Consider the following 17,953-nt stretch of genomic DNA (forward strand, 5'->3'; position numbering starts at 1 on the left):
ATCTTCTTCTTCGTTGATGATTATTGAACCACTCCATGAGAGAATACATATGTCAAAAGTGCAAAAAATAATCAATCATTTACCAGGCTACACGCTTTTGTGCTGGGATCTAATTTTGAGGCGGCTATAAATAAGCTTTTTAACATTGAATTGCTAAGTTTTTGCATTTTATTTTGAGTTTCCCAGTAGTTTTAAACTGTTCCGTCCTATACACAACGAAATTCAGGTAAATTTCATGGATTATGAATAACGGTGGTGGAATGAATATTTTGCGTTGTGTGGGGGTAAGACGGTCCGCCTTGAGGGTGGGTAAGACGGACAGTGTTGGGGTTACTTTAATAGTGCCGTAAGAAATACATTAAGACCCACACATTGTTCACAGATTGAAACTATGGAGTACAAAAATGGTTGTGGAAGCCGTATAAAGCATTTCATATTGATTTTTTGTTCAAAAATTCATTATATAAGAATTTTTGTTGTTGGAACAGTTTGAACTTTGTAAAATTACCAGAGCATTGCATACTGTTAGGCGTTGTCAGTCTATGCACGGTCAGAAAATTCACACAAAACTGAGCTAAAGTGGGACAACTCAAAATTGAGTAAATTTTTTCTCCAGCGCTAGCGCTGGCCCAAGTGCGAAAATCTCATCAGTTTAAGCTGTATAATATTCTTGCTGATGTGAAGAATATTATACGGCTTAAATTGGTTGGATTTTTGCACTTGGGCCAGCGCTATCGCTGGAAATGCATTTTACTCATTTTTTGAGCTGTTCCAGTTTAGCTCAGTTTTGTGTGAATCTTACTCATTTTAGAGTAACTTTTTCTTAGCGTGTGGAGGTTTCCAATTTACAAAATAGATTTTAATTTGCAAAAATACGTCTCGCTAAGAGATTTAAGGCCAAATTTAGATTCCACTATGATTGATCTACCGAATACAAACGGCCACGAACATCATTTATCACAATTAGAGGCGTATTAGCTAAATTTCCAAACGTGTCCATCTTACCCACCCTACCGGTCCGTCTTACCCACACTGTTGAAAAACGTACATTTGGAGATCACTTTTTAATTATCTCAGAAGTCATGAAAAATCAAATTTTATTGCAAAATCGGCTTGTAGACTGTAAAGTACCTTAGTTGAAGTAAATAGTATGGAGATAAAATTATAATTATCGCATTGTTTACACTGTCAAAATAGAGTGTTTCCTAAACATGTCCGTCTTACCCCCACCCCCCTATACACAAAGGCATCTGCAGAAAAATTTGAGCAAATCGAAGGTTCGTTTCCGTTTTTGACTGTTTCTGAATGATGCGGGCATTGCTTTTATAACTTTTTTAGTGTTTTGAAAAGCTTAAGCCTTCAGCTTTCCATTAGTGGAGTCAGGTTTTAAATTCGTGTTTGTAAGCACTGCCAAATAACGCTGCATTTATGTAAACGGCCAGCACCGGGCCCTGTACGCTAAAGTGGCATGATTTACAAAACGGCAGATAACTTTTGAAAGAATAAGAAGACGTCTCTAATTTTTTTTATATGTCATGTATAAATGTCTCAGCTTTCAATTGATGTACAAAAATTGAAAATCGACGGTTGCCATCATGGTGAACAAAATGTTTTGGTATAAAAATCTAAGATGGCGGCCGAAATCAATACGGCCAACCCTTACTTTTTTAGCGAGGACTTATGGTTCTCGAGAGTCATCCGACCGGTACAAGAATACGTGGTGCGCAGCGAGCTAGGTGGGTTGATCAAGTGGAGGATCATCTGCGGACCCTTCGCAGAGTGCGGAACTGGAGGCAAACAGCCATGGACCGAGTGGAATGGAGACGGCTACTACATATGTACAGCAGAGGTCACTCAGGCCTTAGTTTGACCGGTAAGGTAAGTATATTTTCAAACTTATGTCCGAGATATCGTGGCATATTCAGCTGTAAACCAAAATAGAAAAGTTATCTAACTTCTAAAGGTTCAGCTAGCAAAAGTACGAATTCTTTTGAAAATTACAAGGAGCAGATATGCTTGGAATTACAGAGAATCTCTGCTAGAATTTTTAAGCCAAAACTTGCTCAGTCGAGCACAAGAAATTATGCATTATACACAATTCAATAGTTTCTACATTATGTAACAATTTTCCAGTTGTTTTTTGGGTACTGCTCCAGTAATTTTCTGGGACTACATATATTAGTAGAGGTGCTCCAAAAACCATCTTAGATATCCTTACACAAACTCCACCGAAAGTTTCCACGGGAAGTCACAAAAAACAAGTCTCGATGGAAGTTGCTTGCAGAGACATTTTCACCCTAGATTTGTCTTCAAAATGCTACAGGCAGGGATGGGAACACTCACTTTCAAAGAGTTACACTCACTTGCAGTTTTCTCAGCTCAGAAGCGTGCAATCAAGAAACGATGTATGGACGACTTTTGCCTTGTGGTTTTGTCTAAAACTAAATAAAGTAAGAGTCAAACACGAATCCCAAAGTCATGACAGAGCTGTGAAAGCGACTCTCCACGAGGTGAGTGTAATTTACATTCACCTCGTGGAGAGTTGCCTTCGCAGCTCCCTCACAACTTCGGTATGCGTGTGCGACCCCTACTATAATCGGCAAAGTTTTAAGTAGACAAAACCACAAGGCAAAAGTCGTTCATACATCGTTTTTTGATTGCACGCTTCTGAGCTGAGAAAACTGCAAGTGAGTGTAACTCTTTGCAAGTGAGTGTTCCCATCCTTGGCTACAGGGTTCTTCAATAATTTAGATGTTTTTCCATGACCACTTCCTGCGATTTCATCCTCAGACTCCTCTCGGAATTCCACAGTTGATTAGGCGTTCTTGCTGGGGATTCCTGTTGATGATTAAAGATATACGCACAGCAAAATTTGGCCACTGCGTTTGTAATTGAAAATTTCAATTTTTAACGAATTGTGACAACCTATGCGAATTGTGACCCTGGGCGGGATTATGAAGATGTTATTAATTAGTTTAAATTTTCACCTATATGGTTTCGCATTATGCGTTTTACACAGTGTATTCTGTGCATCCTCGCCTTTGGCGCACTCAAATTGATACCGATTTATTGTTGCTGTTCTTTTTTGTGCTGTGATTGTTAAGAGTTTAATCTTGCCTAGTTTGGGTAGTGGCTACGGTTAGGATAGCTCAGATCAATCTTCAGCACAAAAGAATAGCAACGATCAATCTTTGCAGACTTATGCAAAATGGTACTGCCCAAGTGGCGTTAGTCCAACAACCTTACTTTCGTAAGGGAAATTTCTATCTAGGAAACCTTGCTTGCTACTTTCAGTAAACATGAAATGGCAAACTCGCGTGTAATGCCTCGAGCATGTGTGCTTGTCAACAACGCAATCGTTGCTACACTCATCTCTGAACTAACTACTAGTATGTGCTATCACAATCGATGTATCTGTTGGAAACCCCAACAGGAAATACTTACTTTTATTTTTCGGTTTATTTACCGCATGATGAACCATCCTACGGATGCTTTCAAGCAAGTTATTGCATACTGCACTTCAAAAAGCCTTCCGCTAATTGTTGGTAGTGATGCTAATGCTCACCATATAATCTGGGGCAGCTCAGACATTAACTTGAGAGGCTCCAGTTTGATGGAGTACTTAAGTAGTACAGATCTTGCATTACTTAACATAGGCAACCGCCCAACCTTCATGGTATCTGCTAGAGAGGAAGTGTTAGACATAAAGCTTTGCTCTAGCAGAATTAGTCACGAGCTGACCAATTGGCATGTGTCAGATGAACAATCTTTATCGGACCATCGCTATATCTTGTTTGAACATGTGAATGTTACTTCGCAAACTTTCAGACACCCCCGGTTAACCAACTGGGATCTCTTTACCAATTTGGTTGCAGCCAAATTTCATGGATACTCTCCATCAATTGACACTTCAAGTGATTTAGATGATGCCGTTGATACTACAACGGCCTTCATCATGGAAGCTTTTGAATAAGCTTGCCCTCTGCGGTCTGTGAAGACCACAAGAGGAACCCCTTGGTGGAACTCTGATCTGGCGAAGTTCAGAAAACAATGTAGGAAGAGTTGGAACATACGACGTTTGGCTGGATCGGAGGCTTTGAGGTCAGCTCGCAAGGCCTACCAGAAAGCTCTTCGGTCTGCTGAACGATCCGGTTGGAAAAACCTTTGTACAAATGTTTCCAGTCTGAGTACAGCCAGTCGATTGAACAAAATCCTTGCAAAATCTAAGGATTTTCAAGTGATCGAACTTCGTTTGCCAAATGGCGATCTGACTTCCTCTGATGAGGAAGTTTTGGAATGTTTATTCAGCACACACTTCCCCGGATGTGTGGATATTACATCTTCGGATGAACCTGATGTCTTTTCTTGTAGTTATGATTCTTTAGCTTCGGCTCAGAGAATCATAACTTTAGAATCGATTGAATGGGCACTTAATAGCTTTGCTCCTTTCAAATCTCTTGGGGCAGATGGGATTTATCCTATTTTGCTTCAGAAGGGATTTGATCATTTCAAATATGTTCTGAAACAACTACTTGTTTGCAGTTTTGCTACATGGTATATTCCCTAATCCTGGCGGGATATTACTGTAAAGTTTATTCCGAAAGTGGATCGTGCGTCCTATGAAGAAGCAAAGAGCTTCAGACCTATCAGTTTGACCTCTTTTCTTCTGAAATGCTTAGAACGCTTTGTCGATCCGTGATGTTCATCTGGCCAATGTGCCTCTTCATGTGAACCAACATGCTTACCAATCTGGAAAGTCCACTGCGACTCCTTTACACAAAGTTGTTTACGATATCGAGAAGGCATTCGCTCAAAAGCAATCCTGCTTGGGTGTTTTCTTAGATATCGAGGGTGCCTTTCGATGGTATATCTCCAATGATTTCCTATTGGATTCACCAAATACTCAAAAACTGACATTTCTTCTCGACATCGTCATTGCGTCAAGCGGCGATTAGGAAATTGAGTGTTGGCTGCCACTCAGCACAACCAATACTGGAATAGTTTGGAGTCATGTCGTCAAACAAAATTGTATTGTACTGAGCCATCTCTAGGGGTGGCAAAGTATCTAACAAATCTGTCAAAGCAGAATTGCAGCATGCTAGACAAAGCATTGACTGGCCACTGCCGACTCAGTTATCATGGCGAATATTCAGCAAGCTGATTCATTTGCCTGTGATAGCTGTGAATCCGATTATGGAACTTCGTATCATTTAATATGTAACTGTCCAGTTTTTGCGCAATTACGTTTCCGAGTACTCGGAAAACAGTTATTAAGTGAAACTGACTTCAGAAACCTGAATCCTGTTGTTCTTGACCCGCTGTGGTAAAGAGCTATAGGCTCTCTTTACGCTTTATGCGTTATCACAGTGCCCTTCTCAGGGCGCTGTTTTAACCCATTGTGGTACGCTTATGCGTTATTACAGTATCCTTTTCAGGACGCTATGTGAACCCATTGTGGTACGCTTTTGCGTGTATGACGATCCTATTCCCTTACCTGCCCTTTCGCCTGTCCTATCCTTTTTCCTTCCCTTCTCCGTCAGGTAAATGATGAATAGGCTCGTGTTCATGGCGATGGCACAAATTTCCCAAATGGAGGAGAACGTGCTTCTGGAGCCGACCTGGTACCTGGTACCTGGTACCTGCATTGTACCAATATTCAAGTATACACTGAAGCTTTCTTAACGCGGTTTTTTCACGTGGTTTTTTACGTGTTTTTTTTACGCAGTCCGCGTAAAAAACGCATTATTTAAAAAAAGTCGTAAAAACCGCGATTTTCCAAAAACCCGCGTAAAGTGGACAGGACCACATCTACTGTGACTTGACTTTTATACAACGTTTGTTTTAAATAACGCGGCTTTTACACGTTTTTTGAAATGACGCGGTTTTTTAAGATATTTTTTTAAATAACGTCGTTTTCACGCATTTTGTACGCGGTGCCATTACCGTCGTAAAAAAAATCCTGTGTACGTACTTTAGATCTGGTCATTTCAGTTGGTTGTAAAACGCTGTACAAAAATTTTTTTTTTTCGTGTTTTGGGCTGGAAATGCTCATGCTTCGATTTGTGCCTCAAAAGTTTGTATGCAAAATTGAAATTGGACTTCTCGATGTTCCACTTTAAAAATGAAGTTATTCTTTTTCAAAAAGTTTAGCAAAAGGATCTTGTATTGCGGATTCAAAAATAAGTACAATAAGCTGTATTGGGCTATTGTGGCTTTCTCAGTCTAAAAAAGATTGAAACAGCTAGTGGCTGTGTCAATATTCTTTCCAATTGTAAACCTTCTCCAAATCTAAATTTAATTTGGATATAAATTGGTTCATTACCACCGTTGATTCAGAACAACATCAAATTAGTGAGCACGTCCAAATTTTCAAATGTCACACTTGACCCACGATACAAATCCTTCATCAACGATATCCCCCCAATTGACTAATTCAAGTAATAATGAACTGATTGATTAGATGAAACACGACAAAACAAAGCTTTATATGAATAAATTACCTTGTCCGACGCCTTTCAGTATGTCCAGGCCTCCGACACCGACAAATTCATTAGTCTCTTGCTGCTGCTGGTGGTGCTGCTGAGTGACGTAGCACATTCCAGTGCTCGCGCCGGATTGCACAGTAAAGGCACCGCCACCCACTACGCCGCATGGTACCAGCCCCACCACGGCCGATTGCGGTTGGTGCCAATCGAACTGACCTATCACACCACCACTGGACACGGGAGGCACTGCTGACGTTGCTAAAATGCTGGAATTTTCCATCGGCAGTCCAGCGGCCGAATGATGCTGCTGTCCCATCACCTCGTAGCAGCGGGGCTTTGCACTGAAATTGCATAAACCATGGGACGCAGTTGCCACCACCGCCGGTGAGGTCTCGTACTCGTGGGCTACAATATTACAAATGGTGGTCGTTCCGGCCGTCGGTATGCTACCACCCAAAAAGGTCTCTATGCTATGACCGTCGCCATGAATGCACGGTTCGATGGTGGTGATATGCGTGGGCAGCTGCTTTTGTTGAGGCTGGACCATTTGTTGCTGCTGCGGCTGGTGTTGCTGCGAGTGAGGCGAGGGCAGTATTGTCAGCGGAATTTTCGTTGTTTTTCCACACGAAGGGAGACATTCATTATCCTTATCTAGATCTTGAGTTGTATAAACTGTGAAAGCATAAGAGAGCACACAAAGAGCGAGTTTGAGTTATTGATGGCACTACTGGTGCAGCCCTCCTGGGGGTTCAGAACTTACAACTTAACGGACTATTTATTGATCCCGAACAACAGTTGTCGTCTAAACTATTTTTGGTACTGGATTTACTACTGGTGGACTCCGACTCGTGCTTCACTTCAGCCTTTATCACGAAACTGAACAGGATGCATGATCCCTGTGAATGAAAGAAATAGAAGTAGAATCAATAAAACATTCAGGTAATTCTCAAATACTCTGTATTATAACTTTTATTCAAATCGTTGTTATAAAATTTTAGTTTTGATAAAGTCATGGTAACAGGTGCAAAGCTGGTGTTCGCGAGAGATTTGGATGGTACAAGAAGACCTGGAGGACAACGTGCAATTATCGAAGGAAGTCACGGAGCAGTTACTGAAGAAATCCCTGAAGGAATTCTCGGAGGAATCCCTGGAGTTGTCCCAGGAATATTTTCTCGAGGCATTTCTGGAGGCCTCCTGAAGAATCTTGGAGATATTCATGAAGGAATTTCTGAAAGATTGTATGGATGAAGTCTTGAAGGAGTTTCTTGAAAAAAAAAAAACCCCTGGAGGTATTTCTGGCAGAAGGTTTAGAGGAACCCCTGAAGGAATTCCTGGAGGGATACTTGGGAGAACTGTAGGCAGATGTCTTCGAGGAACTCCTGGATGAATTCTTGGAAAAAAGATTCTTGGTGGAATTTCTGGAGGAATTCTTGGGGGAATTCCTGAAGATATTATAAAAGAAATTCCAGGAAGAATTGCTGGAGGACTTCCTGAAGAAATTTCCGGAGTAATTTCTGAGGAAGTTTCTGGAAGATTTCCTGGTGGAATTCCAAAAAGAATTTATTAAGGAATTCCTGAAGGAGTTCCTGGAGAAATTGTTGGAATAATTCCTGAAGGAGTAATTTCGGGAAGAATTTTTGGCATAATTCCTAAAGAAATTTTTGGAAAGATTTCTGAGGAAATCCCTGGAGGAATTTCTGAGGAAATCCCTGGAGGAATTCTGAGGAAATCCCTGGAGGAATTTCTGAGGAAATCCCTGGAGGAATTCTCGGACGAATTATTAGAATATTCCCATGAGTATTTTCATTATAAATATCTAAAGGTTTCCTGAACGATCCTGGAGGTATTCCTGCAGGAATTATAAAAAAAATCTTCAAAAATCCATGGGGGAGTTCCTGGAAGATTTTCTGATGCTATTTTTTGTAGAAATTCTTTGGAAAAATCTTCATGAATTCCTGGAGGAATTTATAGAGAAATGCTTGAAAGTAAGCTCTGATGAATCCCTGCCCGAGTATGAGGAAAAATCTGATGAATAGCATATTAAGTTATGATTGATTGAATTACTGAAGAGCAAAAACTGATATTGGTTTGATTGATATAAGAGGTAAAAGAACAGAAATAATAGCAAAATCTGATATGGTGAACTACTCAATAATAGCTCGTTATGATATAACAAGATCAAAACAATAACATACAAGATTTGTCACTTTTTTCTAGAAAAAAGATGAAAAAAAAATGTCAGTATCCAGCATCGAACTTACGACCTAAGGATTCACAGGCGGCGATGTTTACCACTCAACTGTGGCTCGCTGTTGTAAATAACATGGGAGTAAGAGCATGCGGAACTTCGTTTCCACAGCTCAGAGAGGGGCACATGGCATTTCACTAACATTGAGCCATCTCTATGGGTGTATGTGTTCCATTTCGTGCAGAAGAGCTAAACTTGTTCTTATGTTGAAATTTTCAGCTATTTCTACAAGAACAAAAACTGATATCATTCACTTTGAGCTATTCGTGCGATATTCATTAGATCACATCGAGCAATGACAGCAAAAAGTGTTCGGTTTTCGATATGATTTAGATATTCTCGTCTACCCGAGTGGAGTAATTTTTGGATGAATTTCTGGAGGATTTCCTTCAGGTTTCTGGAGGAATTCTTAGAGGGATTCTTGGAGAAATCCCTGAAGAAATTCTTGGAGGAATGACTGGAGAAATTCTTTGAGAAATTCCTGGTGGAGTTCTTGAAGGATTTCTTGGAGAAATTCCTCAAGCGATTCGTGTAAGAATTTCTCGCAGAATTCTTGGAGGAACTCCTGGAAGAATTTTCGAGGAATTTCTTGTAACATTTTCTGGATGAATTCTTGGAGGAATTATTGGCAGAAATTTTTGAATTGCTGTAGGATTTTCTGGAGGAATTACACCGATAAAGTATAGAGATACAAGAGTAGAGCTTGAAGGTTTTGTTTTTCCTCCCCTGTTGGGGAAATTAAGCCACTGCGTCCAATAATTTGATCTTTTGTGGCATAAGGTCTTAATTCCAGAACAATTTGGATGGCCTAGATCACCAAATGAATATTGCAAAGTTATCAGAATTGCACTCTGAGGCTCTAAGAGTAGCGTAGATTATATACCGCGAGCATTCACTACAATAAAAATATCCTATGATTTACAGATATTGTGACCCATACTTAAAAATACATTGGGTCCACTTGTATGTCAGTGGACACCCAAATAGCAACCCATACATATACTTGTAATATGATGATGTGCAACAGACACAATCGTGAATGAATTATGCCGATAGCGTGAAGAGAAATAAGAGTAGAGCCTGTAGACCTTAAAGGTCCTAATTCCAGAATAGTTTGGAAAGACTGGATATCCCATGAATGTATCAAAAGCATCATAGTTGTGCAGCTCCATTAGCAGTATAGACTAAATTTCACGATTTTTTTTTACAATTAAAGCATGATAAAGTATGTAGATATTGTAACACAAATTTCAAAGTGTATTGGATGCCATTTGTATTCCACGGAATGTCCAACTTTCACAATATCGAGTTGCTGGTAGCATTGCGAGGTCTAATGGATATCAACGTAATTATATTTCTTGAATAGAGTGAATACAAATGATGGTAGATGTTAAATCCGCCAATTGCTCCCAACAATCACCCAGCATACTGCACGCTGAGAACACACAACCGACTGCTTGGCGCGCCTACTGAGGACTGACTCCTGTGCTTGAGTGGGTAGAGGCTATTATCATATAGCAATGACAGCTGCTGTCTAGGCTGGCCCAAACCATAGGCTGGCCCATACCACACAGTAGATGTTGTAGATTTTAAGAAAATGAATTCCAGAATAGTTTGGATGACCTAGAATACTCAATTCATGAACCATAAATTGTCTAGCGGTTGTTCGAGGCTTTTTGAGTACCGTAGACTACTGTGATCATTCATCGTGTATAAAATTTGGTTTACAATGCTGGATTTGTGCCACATACTTCGGAGTACTTTGGGGCCTTAGAATAGCTCTGTCATCAAAACTTCAACAGATGGATACATGATAATACATTGCATGCCAAGGATCAGTGAAAACTATTAATTATTAGCAAAACGATGAAATTTGAAAAAAAAACATGTAGAATTTATAAAAAAAAATACTAAAAAGCCACGTATTTTCGGCTAACAGCAAAAGGTGGGATAGCGCAACGGGCGGAGGTACCATGCATTTCTTAGCACAACTATTTCCCTTGACTATAAGAAAGACTGTTTTAAAACAAAGATGATAGGGCATGTTTACCGAAAGAAGATTGCCCCGGGTGTTCGCGGGTTAGGTTAGATTAGATTAGAAATAAAGATCCATTTTATATTTTACCGCCATAGAAAAAGTAACGCTTTCTTAATTGTTCCAATTACTAGAGAAGTATGGGAAGAATCAATGAAGAAATACCAGAAGTAGTCCCGGGAAAAATCACTAAGTGTGCATCAATTTAGTACTTTAGTACTACACGCAGAAAAATAAATTGTAATCACAATTAAATTCTAGTTCAAATCAACCGATTTTTCAGTTTACTATATAGCGACAAACTGATTTCTAGTTTAAACTGAACTGTTCTATTGTTTGATAATACATACAAATATTTTCATTTGTCGACATTTTTGACAGTTTGTTAAAACAAACAGAGATATGGTATTTCCAACATGAAATAATGGATTGATTCAAACGACTGCACTTTTGCCACTAACAAACCCGGAATGTGATTGTGTTGGTGACGGCAGCAACTGCGGCAGCTCGGAAATCTATTTTTAGACCGTCGGTAAGCGGATGGGGAGGAGAACGACTAAAAAAGACAAAAAATGCGAAACCGATCAACTTTTTGTAGATGCTGTCGTTAGTACCTATCCATCACGGCCAAAGAAGCATTTGGAAGTTGGCGTGATGCATTTGCTGGTAATTGATTGGTTTTATCGATAAACTCTAAATAAAATCAATTAAATATATCTTTGGAATAAGTAAATTCTAAGTTTGAAAATCAACCATGCGTTTTATTGTTTTAAACTAGCGCCATTTTTCTGCGTGTACTAGACGATAAATTTGGCAATTCTCGACCATCCTCTCTCTTCCTACGGCGTTTTATGATATGAAATACATATTGCTTTTCACATTTTTGAGAATTCTCTCCTCCACATAAAAGCGTGACGTACTTTATGGATGGATCCTGATGCAATAAGGCAATCCATGACATGGGAGTGACAGCCAAAACATGTGAACACTGAGTACTACTTAACAAAGTTTCGTTAAGTGTCCTCGGTGCTTATGGCCCGTTTACATATATGATAATAATGCGTGACAATATTCTGTCGGACAATTTATTCCACGCTAGTATCGTTTACATTGCCGCTAAAAATTTAGCTGCTAAATCTGGGACAATAAGTTGTCCGACTGTGTTGGTACCAAACTATCGTAATGTAAACACTTCCCTATCTGCCAATAAAATTGGCGTGATGGCATAATTAGCTGACAATTCGTCTAGCAGACCGTTTACATGATGCTAATTGTGTCGGACAATCTAATATCCTCATTATTGTTCACTAGTTTTAGCACCGAATTCAGAAGCTGCTGATTTTGTCATGCTAATTTTATTGTCTGCTAAAAAGTGTTTACATTGCGCTAAATTGACGCCAATACTGCTCGAAAATTAACTGTCGCGTAGAATTAGCAAATATGTAAACGGGCCATTAACAAATGCCTTTGTGTTTAACTGTCACCCGATCATCGGATGTCAAATATACATGGTAAACAAAAAAATCAGCTGATCGCATCTGTCTCATGGATTGCCTTATCTCAGGAACAATCCGTGAAAAAATGCCGGGAGCAATCCTTGATGGAATCCGGAAAATGTCTTTAAACGGTTCCCAAGAATAATTCTCTGTAAAAAGATAGGACAGGATTGACAGAACCCTGCAGGAATCTCTGAAGGAATCCCAGGAAAAATCATTTAAGAAAACACTGGATGGATTAATAAAAGAATCCCAGTAAAAAGCTGAAAGAGATTTTTTTTTAAATAAGAGACATCGATCAAGAAATTCCGGGAAGATTATATGAAAGAATCCCGGGATGACTCAATGACAGAATCCTGGGAGGAATTGCCGAAGGTATTCTGGAGAAGGAATCTCTACAGGAATTCCGGAAGAAGTTTCTCAAGGAATCCCGGGAGAAAACCCAGGAAGAATCCTAGAGGAATCCCTGATGAACGCTCGGAAATAATTATGAAGGATCCGGAAGGAATCCTAAGAGACATCAATAAAGAAACCCAGGAGAAATTAAAGGAGGAATCCTGGGAGAAATCGCTAAAGAAATCAATGAAAGAGTCCCAGGAGGAATTCCAGGATGGCGCCTTGTCAGAGTCCCTGATGGAATCCCAAGAGAAATTACTCAAGAAAATCCAGGAAGGATCAATAGAGGAATCCTGTAAACAATCTCGAAAGAAATCCCAAGAAATCCCTCAGTAAGAAATTACAAGATGGAATCTGGTAGGAATCCTATTAGAAATCCGCGGAGCATCATCAGGAGGAATTGCTGAATATTTTCATAGATTTACTGCAACGCTTGCGCCACTTTGTGGATTTTTATTTGATTGTTCACCATGCATGAAGTATGGATCTTCTGATCAACTTCTCAGAAGACTGATTGTTGAAATATTGTGTATTTTTCGAGATAATCAATTCAAGAGCATCCCGAGCAGAAAAAAAGCAACTGAATAACATATAAAGGTATTAATCTCAGTATGCTCTTTATTAGGTACACATAAGGCAAAATAACAAAAACAAATACCATAACTTTGTATGAATAAGGACTGTATCGGAAATTAACTATAAACATTCAAAATGCTCTAACTCGACCCACGGTTGGTCTTTTCATTCCGGTTCTTCTATGAAATCTTCACAATATAGTTAAGTTTAGAACAGCTTGAAGAAATTTGTAAAATGTTTAGTGTTATTGAAAATATGGGTCTATGAGTATACCACACAAAATATCAATCTGTACAAACAGTTTTTAATTTAAATTTTATTAACGTTTCAAACATTTGTAGCGAAAAAAATTTTTACGGGGAAAAATCTGGAAAATAATGATTATTACTAGTAGTTATGTATACATAACATATCACTCAAAACCGACTTTTAAAATTCTTATTTTGGATAGAAAAACTTCCAACAATAAGAATATGGTCTATCCCAAAAAACACCTATTTTTTTGTCGAACTTTGACGCTCTGTTTTAAATATCTTCAGAGGCTATAAAATGCCGTTCTTTGGTAAAACTACCTTTTCAATAGATTAAAATACATGTCCAATCGAAAAAAATGCAAATTTTCAACTTTATGTACAGGGGATGGCCAAAATGTTTGGGATAGGCAACTTTTTTTCTCCCACAAAAAAATTCAACATGCTGTAACTTTTCATAGAGTGCATCAAAAAATCTCAAATTTTGACTGTTTGTCAATCTATTATGTGTGCATCATCGGTACAAATTTGGACTCGATTGATAAAATTTTTCTCGAAGTTAGAACCGTTCGTGTAAAACACTATTTTTTAGACAACTCATTTTTGAGCTGTCATAACTCGGAAACCAGTGAACCAAATTGAATGAATTTCTTAACGTTTATCAACAATATATTGATACTCAATACGACGTTATAAAATGTAATATTTTCTCACGGCGAATTAAGTTATATCGGGTTGAAATTTTTACCCATATAGAGGAAAATAAGTAAAATTAACAATACCACACAAAAATTATTAAATGTGTTTTTCCTTCAATCTAAATAGGTTCTAATATATCTGATTAGAGATAATTTGAGAACAGAAGTGGAAAATCTTTGGATATCAACACTAGAATTTATTCACATTAATGTAAAAAAATTACATTTTTTCGAGAAAAGTCCAAAAAGTGTCAATCCATGATAACTTTTTTCAACGTTTAAAAAGTATCTATGTTTTAATAGTTTGTGAAGCATTTACATATTGTTAGTGTACGTTCATAATTTCATTCAATTCGGTTTACTGGTTTCCGAGATATGACAGCTCAAAAATGCGTTGTCTAAAAAAAGGTGTTTTACCCGAACGATTCTAACTTTGCGAAATATTAATCAATCAAGCCCAAATTTGTACCAATGATGCACACATAATAGATTGACAAACAGTCAAAATTTGAGATTTTTTGATGCACTCTATGAAAAGTTACAGCATGTTGAATTTTTTTGTGGGAGAAAAAAAGTTGCCTATCCCAAACATTTTGGCCATCCCCTGTATTTTTTATTTGCGTAATCGTTCCTTGAAGACGCAAAAAAGACTTCCTCGAAAAATGGCCATTTTTTATTATTAAGAATTGCCCTAAACTGCGGAGGAAATTTTTCTTGATAAAAATAATTTTCCTATATCATGAACATTCTGGAAAAGAATATATTTGCGCAAAAATAAGAGAAAAAATTGAATATTTTCCCACAGTTGTCAAAATTTTTAATTTTTAGGAGGTGTCCAAAATTTTAAAAACATTCGTGCAATCTTTGAGATAAAAGCCCAAGTGAAATGATTGTTTTTTGAAAATCAGAATTGACATTCTTTATTTAAGAGATTGATATAGTATCTCCAAAAATAAAGTTATGTTTATTTCGAACAGATTATTTTTTAGGCAATTGTGAACGTTTATAGTTAATTTCCGATACAGTCCTTAACGCCTAAATTGTGCATTGTGCATCTGTTCGATAGCTCCATGATGTTATACCAAAACATGTTATTCAGTTATTTAACTGCTTAATCAACAAATACCACATCAATACCAAACTCTCCTCAAATACCTCCAATTGTTCTTGTGATATTCTCATAACATTATATAGAATAATAAAATAATAACAATTTTAAATATTAGAGCACAGGTTATCCTTTACATGATATTTGTAAGGTATTCCCTTCTGCTCGGGATTGTTCAATAAATAGGACGCCTGACGGATAACATCATTCGCACAAATGGTAGTCGTATACATAAGTTGTAACGTTTCTTTTTTGCTGCAATGCACGGCGAATCAAACAATAGCTACAGCTGAAAATTGTGTCTTTTAATCGATCCAATTATCCAGTTGTTATTCTTTCCGGAATTAGGATCCTATCAATTAAACTGTTCAGCAGATTGTCTCAATCATTGCAATGGTAGAACTCAAGTATCATTATGGAGAGGTTGTCTTTCTTGCAAAAATAGTTACCTACATACATAAAAATTGCAAGCAATTTTACAATGTCGAATCCAACTCAATTTACGCTTGGTTTAACACAAGAAAAAGCCCATTGTGATTCAGATGCTATTGCGAAATGATGATCTTTGACTCGAAATGGAGAGGCAGGCTCATAACTGATTAAAAGGATATGGATTTTCTTCGGTGTGCTGTCATTCCAAACTACCAGAGCAAGAGAGATATGGATTTGTGTTTGTGAGTATAGCAAGCGAAGGATAAAATCAATCAGCAAGTGTAAGCACGAAATCCTTTCAAAAGGTCCTTTGGGATTTCCGAAAATAAGAAGTACAAAAGCGGATCTTCATTTGAAAAGGGTCTTTCATCTTACATCGGTCGGATGTCGGATGTTGAATGCCACTGGGAAACATAACCGGCAATATTTCATCGGAGCAGATTTAATCTACAAATTGCATTTCAATACAAAAAAAGTGGAATAAATTTCGGGATAAATAAAACATCGTTCTTAAGTAGCTCCCTGGGGAGACTAAGAACGTGTACAAGTGCTACCTCCCTTTACCTATTGGAATGGGTTGGATTTGAAAAAGTGAACCACGCGCTCGGGCTGGTATATAAATAATCGGAATAAAATACTTATTTTAGTGCAAAATATTCATTCCACGTAAATACTTCGGGGAGCTGAGATTGAAAAAAAAAAGAAACTACCGGAAAACAGTGGAAAACGACTTCGCATTCCTTGGCAAGTGGGGCGCTTGATGCGAGCTAGGTAAAGCTCACCCGATTTGCTTCGCTTTTTATAAATAAAGCATGTTTCCCCTGATGATGATGGTGGTGATTCTGATTTCGTATCGGTGCGGTGGCTGCTTGTTCAGTTCATTGCAACGAGTTCAACCTTTCTCTTCCACCCTCCACCAGATGATAAACTGTGAGCTCTCTGCTCTGGTCTGGATTGAGTTCAACTGGGTGTGCTAGAATGATCGTTCGGAATTTTCTACATCCTGTGTTAATGTCGGGTGCCCGTTACCGCCGGTGTTAGAAAGTATCAGGCGTATCATACCTTACTTTTCAATTGGCATGTAAAAGCTCAAGGAAGAGGACGCTATACTTGGAGTTTTACCGGAACATTGAGTCATGTAAATAAATACCGCTTGCAAATCATATTTTTTCTGCTCAAGGCCATTGGCGTAGCTAGGTAATTTGAAGTAGGGAAATATCATCTCAAAACATGCTTCATTCTACAGATATGAAAGGCATATTTATTGTAGCACATCAGAGATGTAAAGCGGCCAAGCCTGATGGAAACTGTTTTGAGATTTACAAAAAGCATTTTTAAACAAAAATTCGAAAATATGGTTTCGATTAAACTGAAACACATTTTCCTCCAGAAAAAATAATCGATAGATATCTTCATCGCGGCACGGTAAAGGCTGGGTGTGTTGCGCAATGCAGATCCCATTGTGATCCACTAGCATCTGCCCAGCAACTCTTATCCCTACCTTCGCGTGGTACCGATCGGGCAACTAGCAACCTTAGGGGCTGTCCATAAACCGCGTGGTCATGAAGGAGGGGGGGGGGGGTTTCGGCCAATGACCATTTTGTATGGACGAAAAAAAAATTTGTATGGACTAATGACCAGTGGGGGGTGGGGGTTTGGTTGAGAAGTCCCAAAAAAATGATCACATGGTTTATGGAACTTTGGGTCGTAGGCTGACAGGAAAAAAGAGGTTTGCTTCTGCACACATACATACATACATACATACATACATACATACATACATACATACATACATACATACATACATACATACATACATACATACATACATGCATACATACATACATACATACATACATACATACATACATACATACATACATACATACATACATACATACATACATTTGTTCAACATCACATTTGAGACATTTGTTCCTCTCGGTAACAACAACTGGGTGTCAGATAGCACGGGAACGGCTGCTATGCAAGTGATGGGAAGATTTCCTATTCAGGAAGTGATTGCAAGCACGTACGAAGGTTTCGTCATCGCCAAAATCAACGGTATCTTCATATGCAGCTGCTATGCACCCCCAAGGTGGACAGCGGAGAAATTCGACCGGATGCTGGAGGAGTTAGCCGACAAGCTGGTTGGACGTAGGCCAGTACTGATCGGCGGAGACTTCAATGCGTGGGCCGTGGAGTGGGGTAGCAAGCTAACCAACGCA

At 38.6% G+C, this 17,953-nt stretch overlaps 1 protein-coding gene across 1 annotated transcript in view; it reads right to left on the reverse strand.

Moving 5' to 3' along the window:
* The window catches only part of LOC109418248 (uncharacterized), a 755,006-nt gene that overhangs the window by 12,334 nt on the left and 724,719 nt on the right, over positions 1-17,953 (reverse strand). The window contains exons 21-22 of the mRNA XM_062850749.1: positions 7,246-7,381; positions 6,501-7,157 (exon numbers count right to left, since the gene is read on the reverse strand). Of these exons, the coding sequence (XP_062706733.1) occupies positions 6,501-7,157; positions 7,246-7,381 (793 nt within the window). The remainder of the gene's footprint in view (positions 1-6,500; positions 7,158-7,245; positions 7,382-17,953) is intronic.

This window comes from Aedes albopictus, chromosome 2 (genome assembly GCF_035046485.1).
Source record: "Aedes albopictus strain Foshan chromosome 2, AalbF5, whole genome shotgun sequence".
Classification (NCBI taxonomy): Eukaryota; Metazoa; Arthropoda; class Insecta; order Diptera; family Culicidae; genus Aedes; species Aedes albopictus.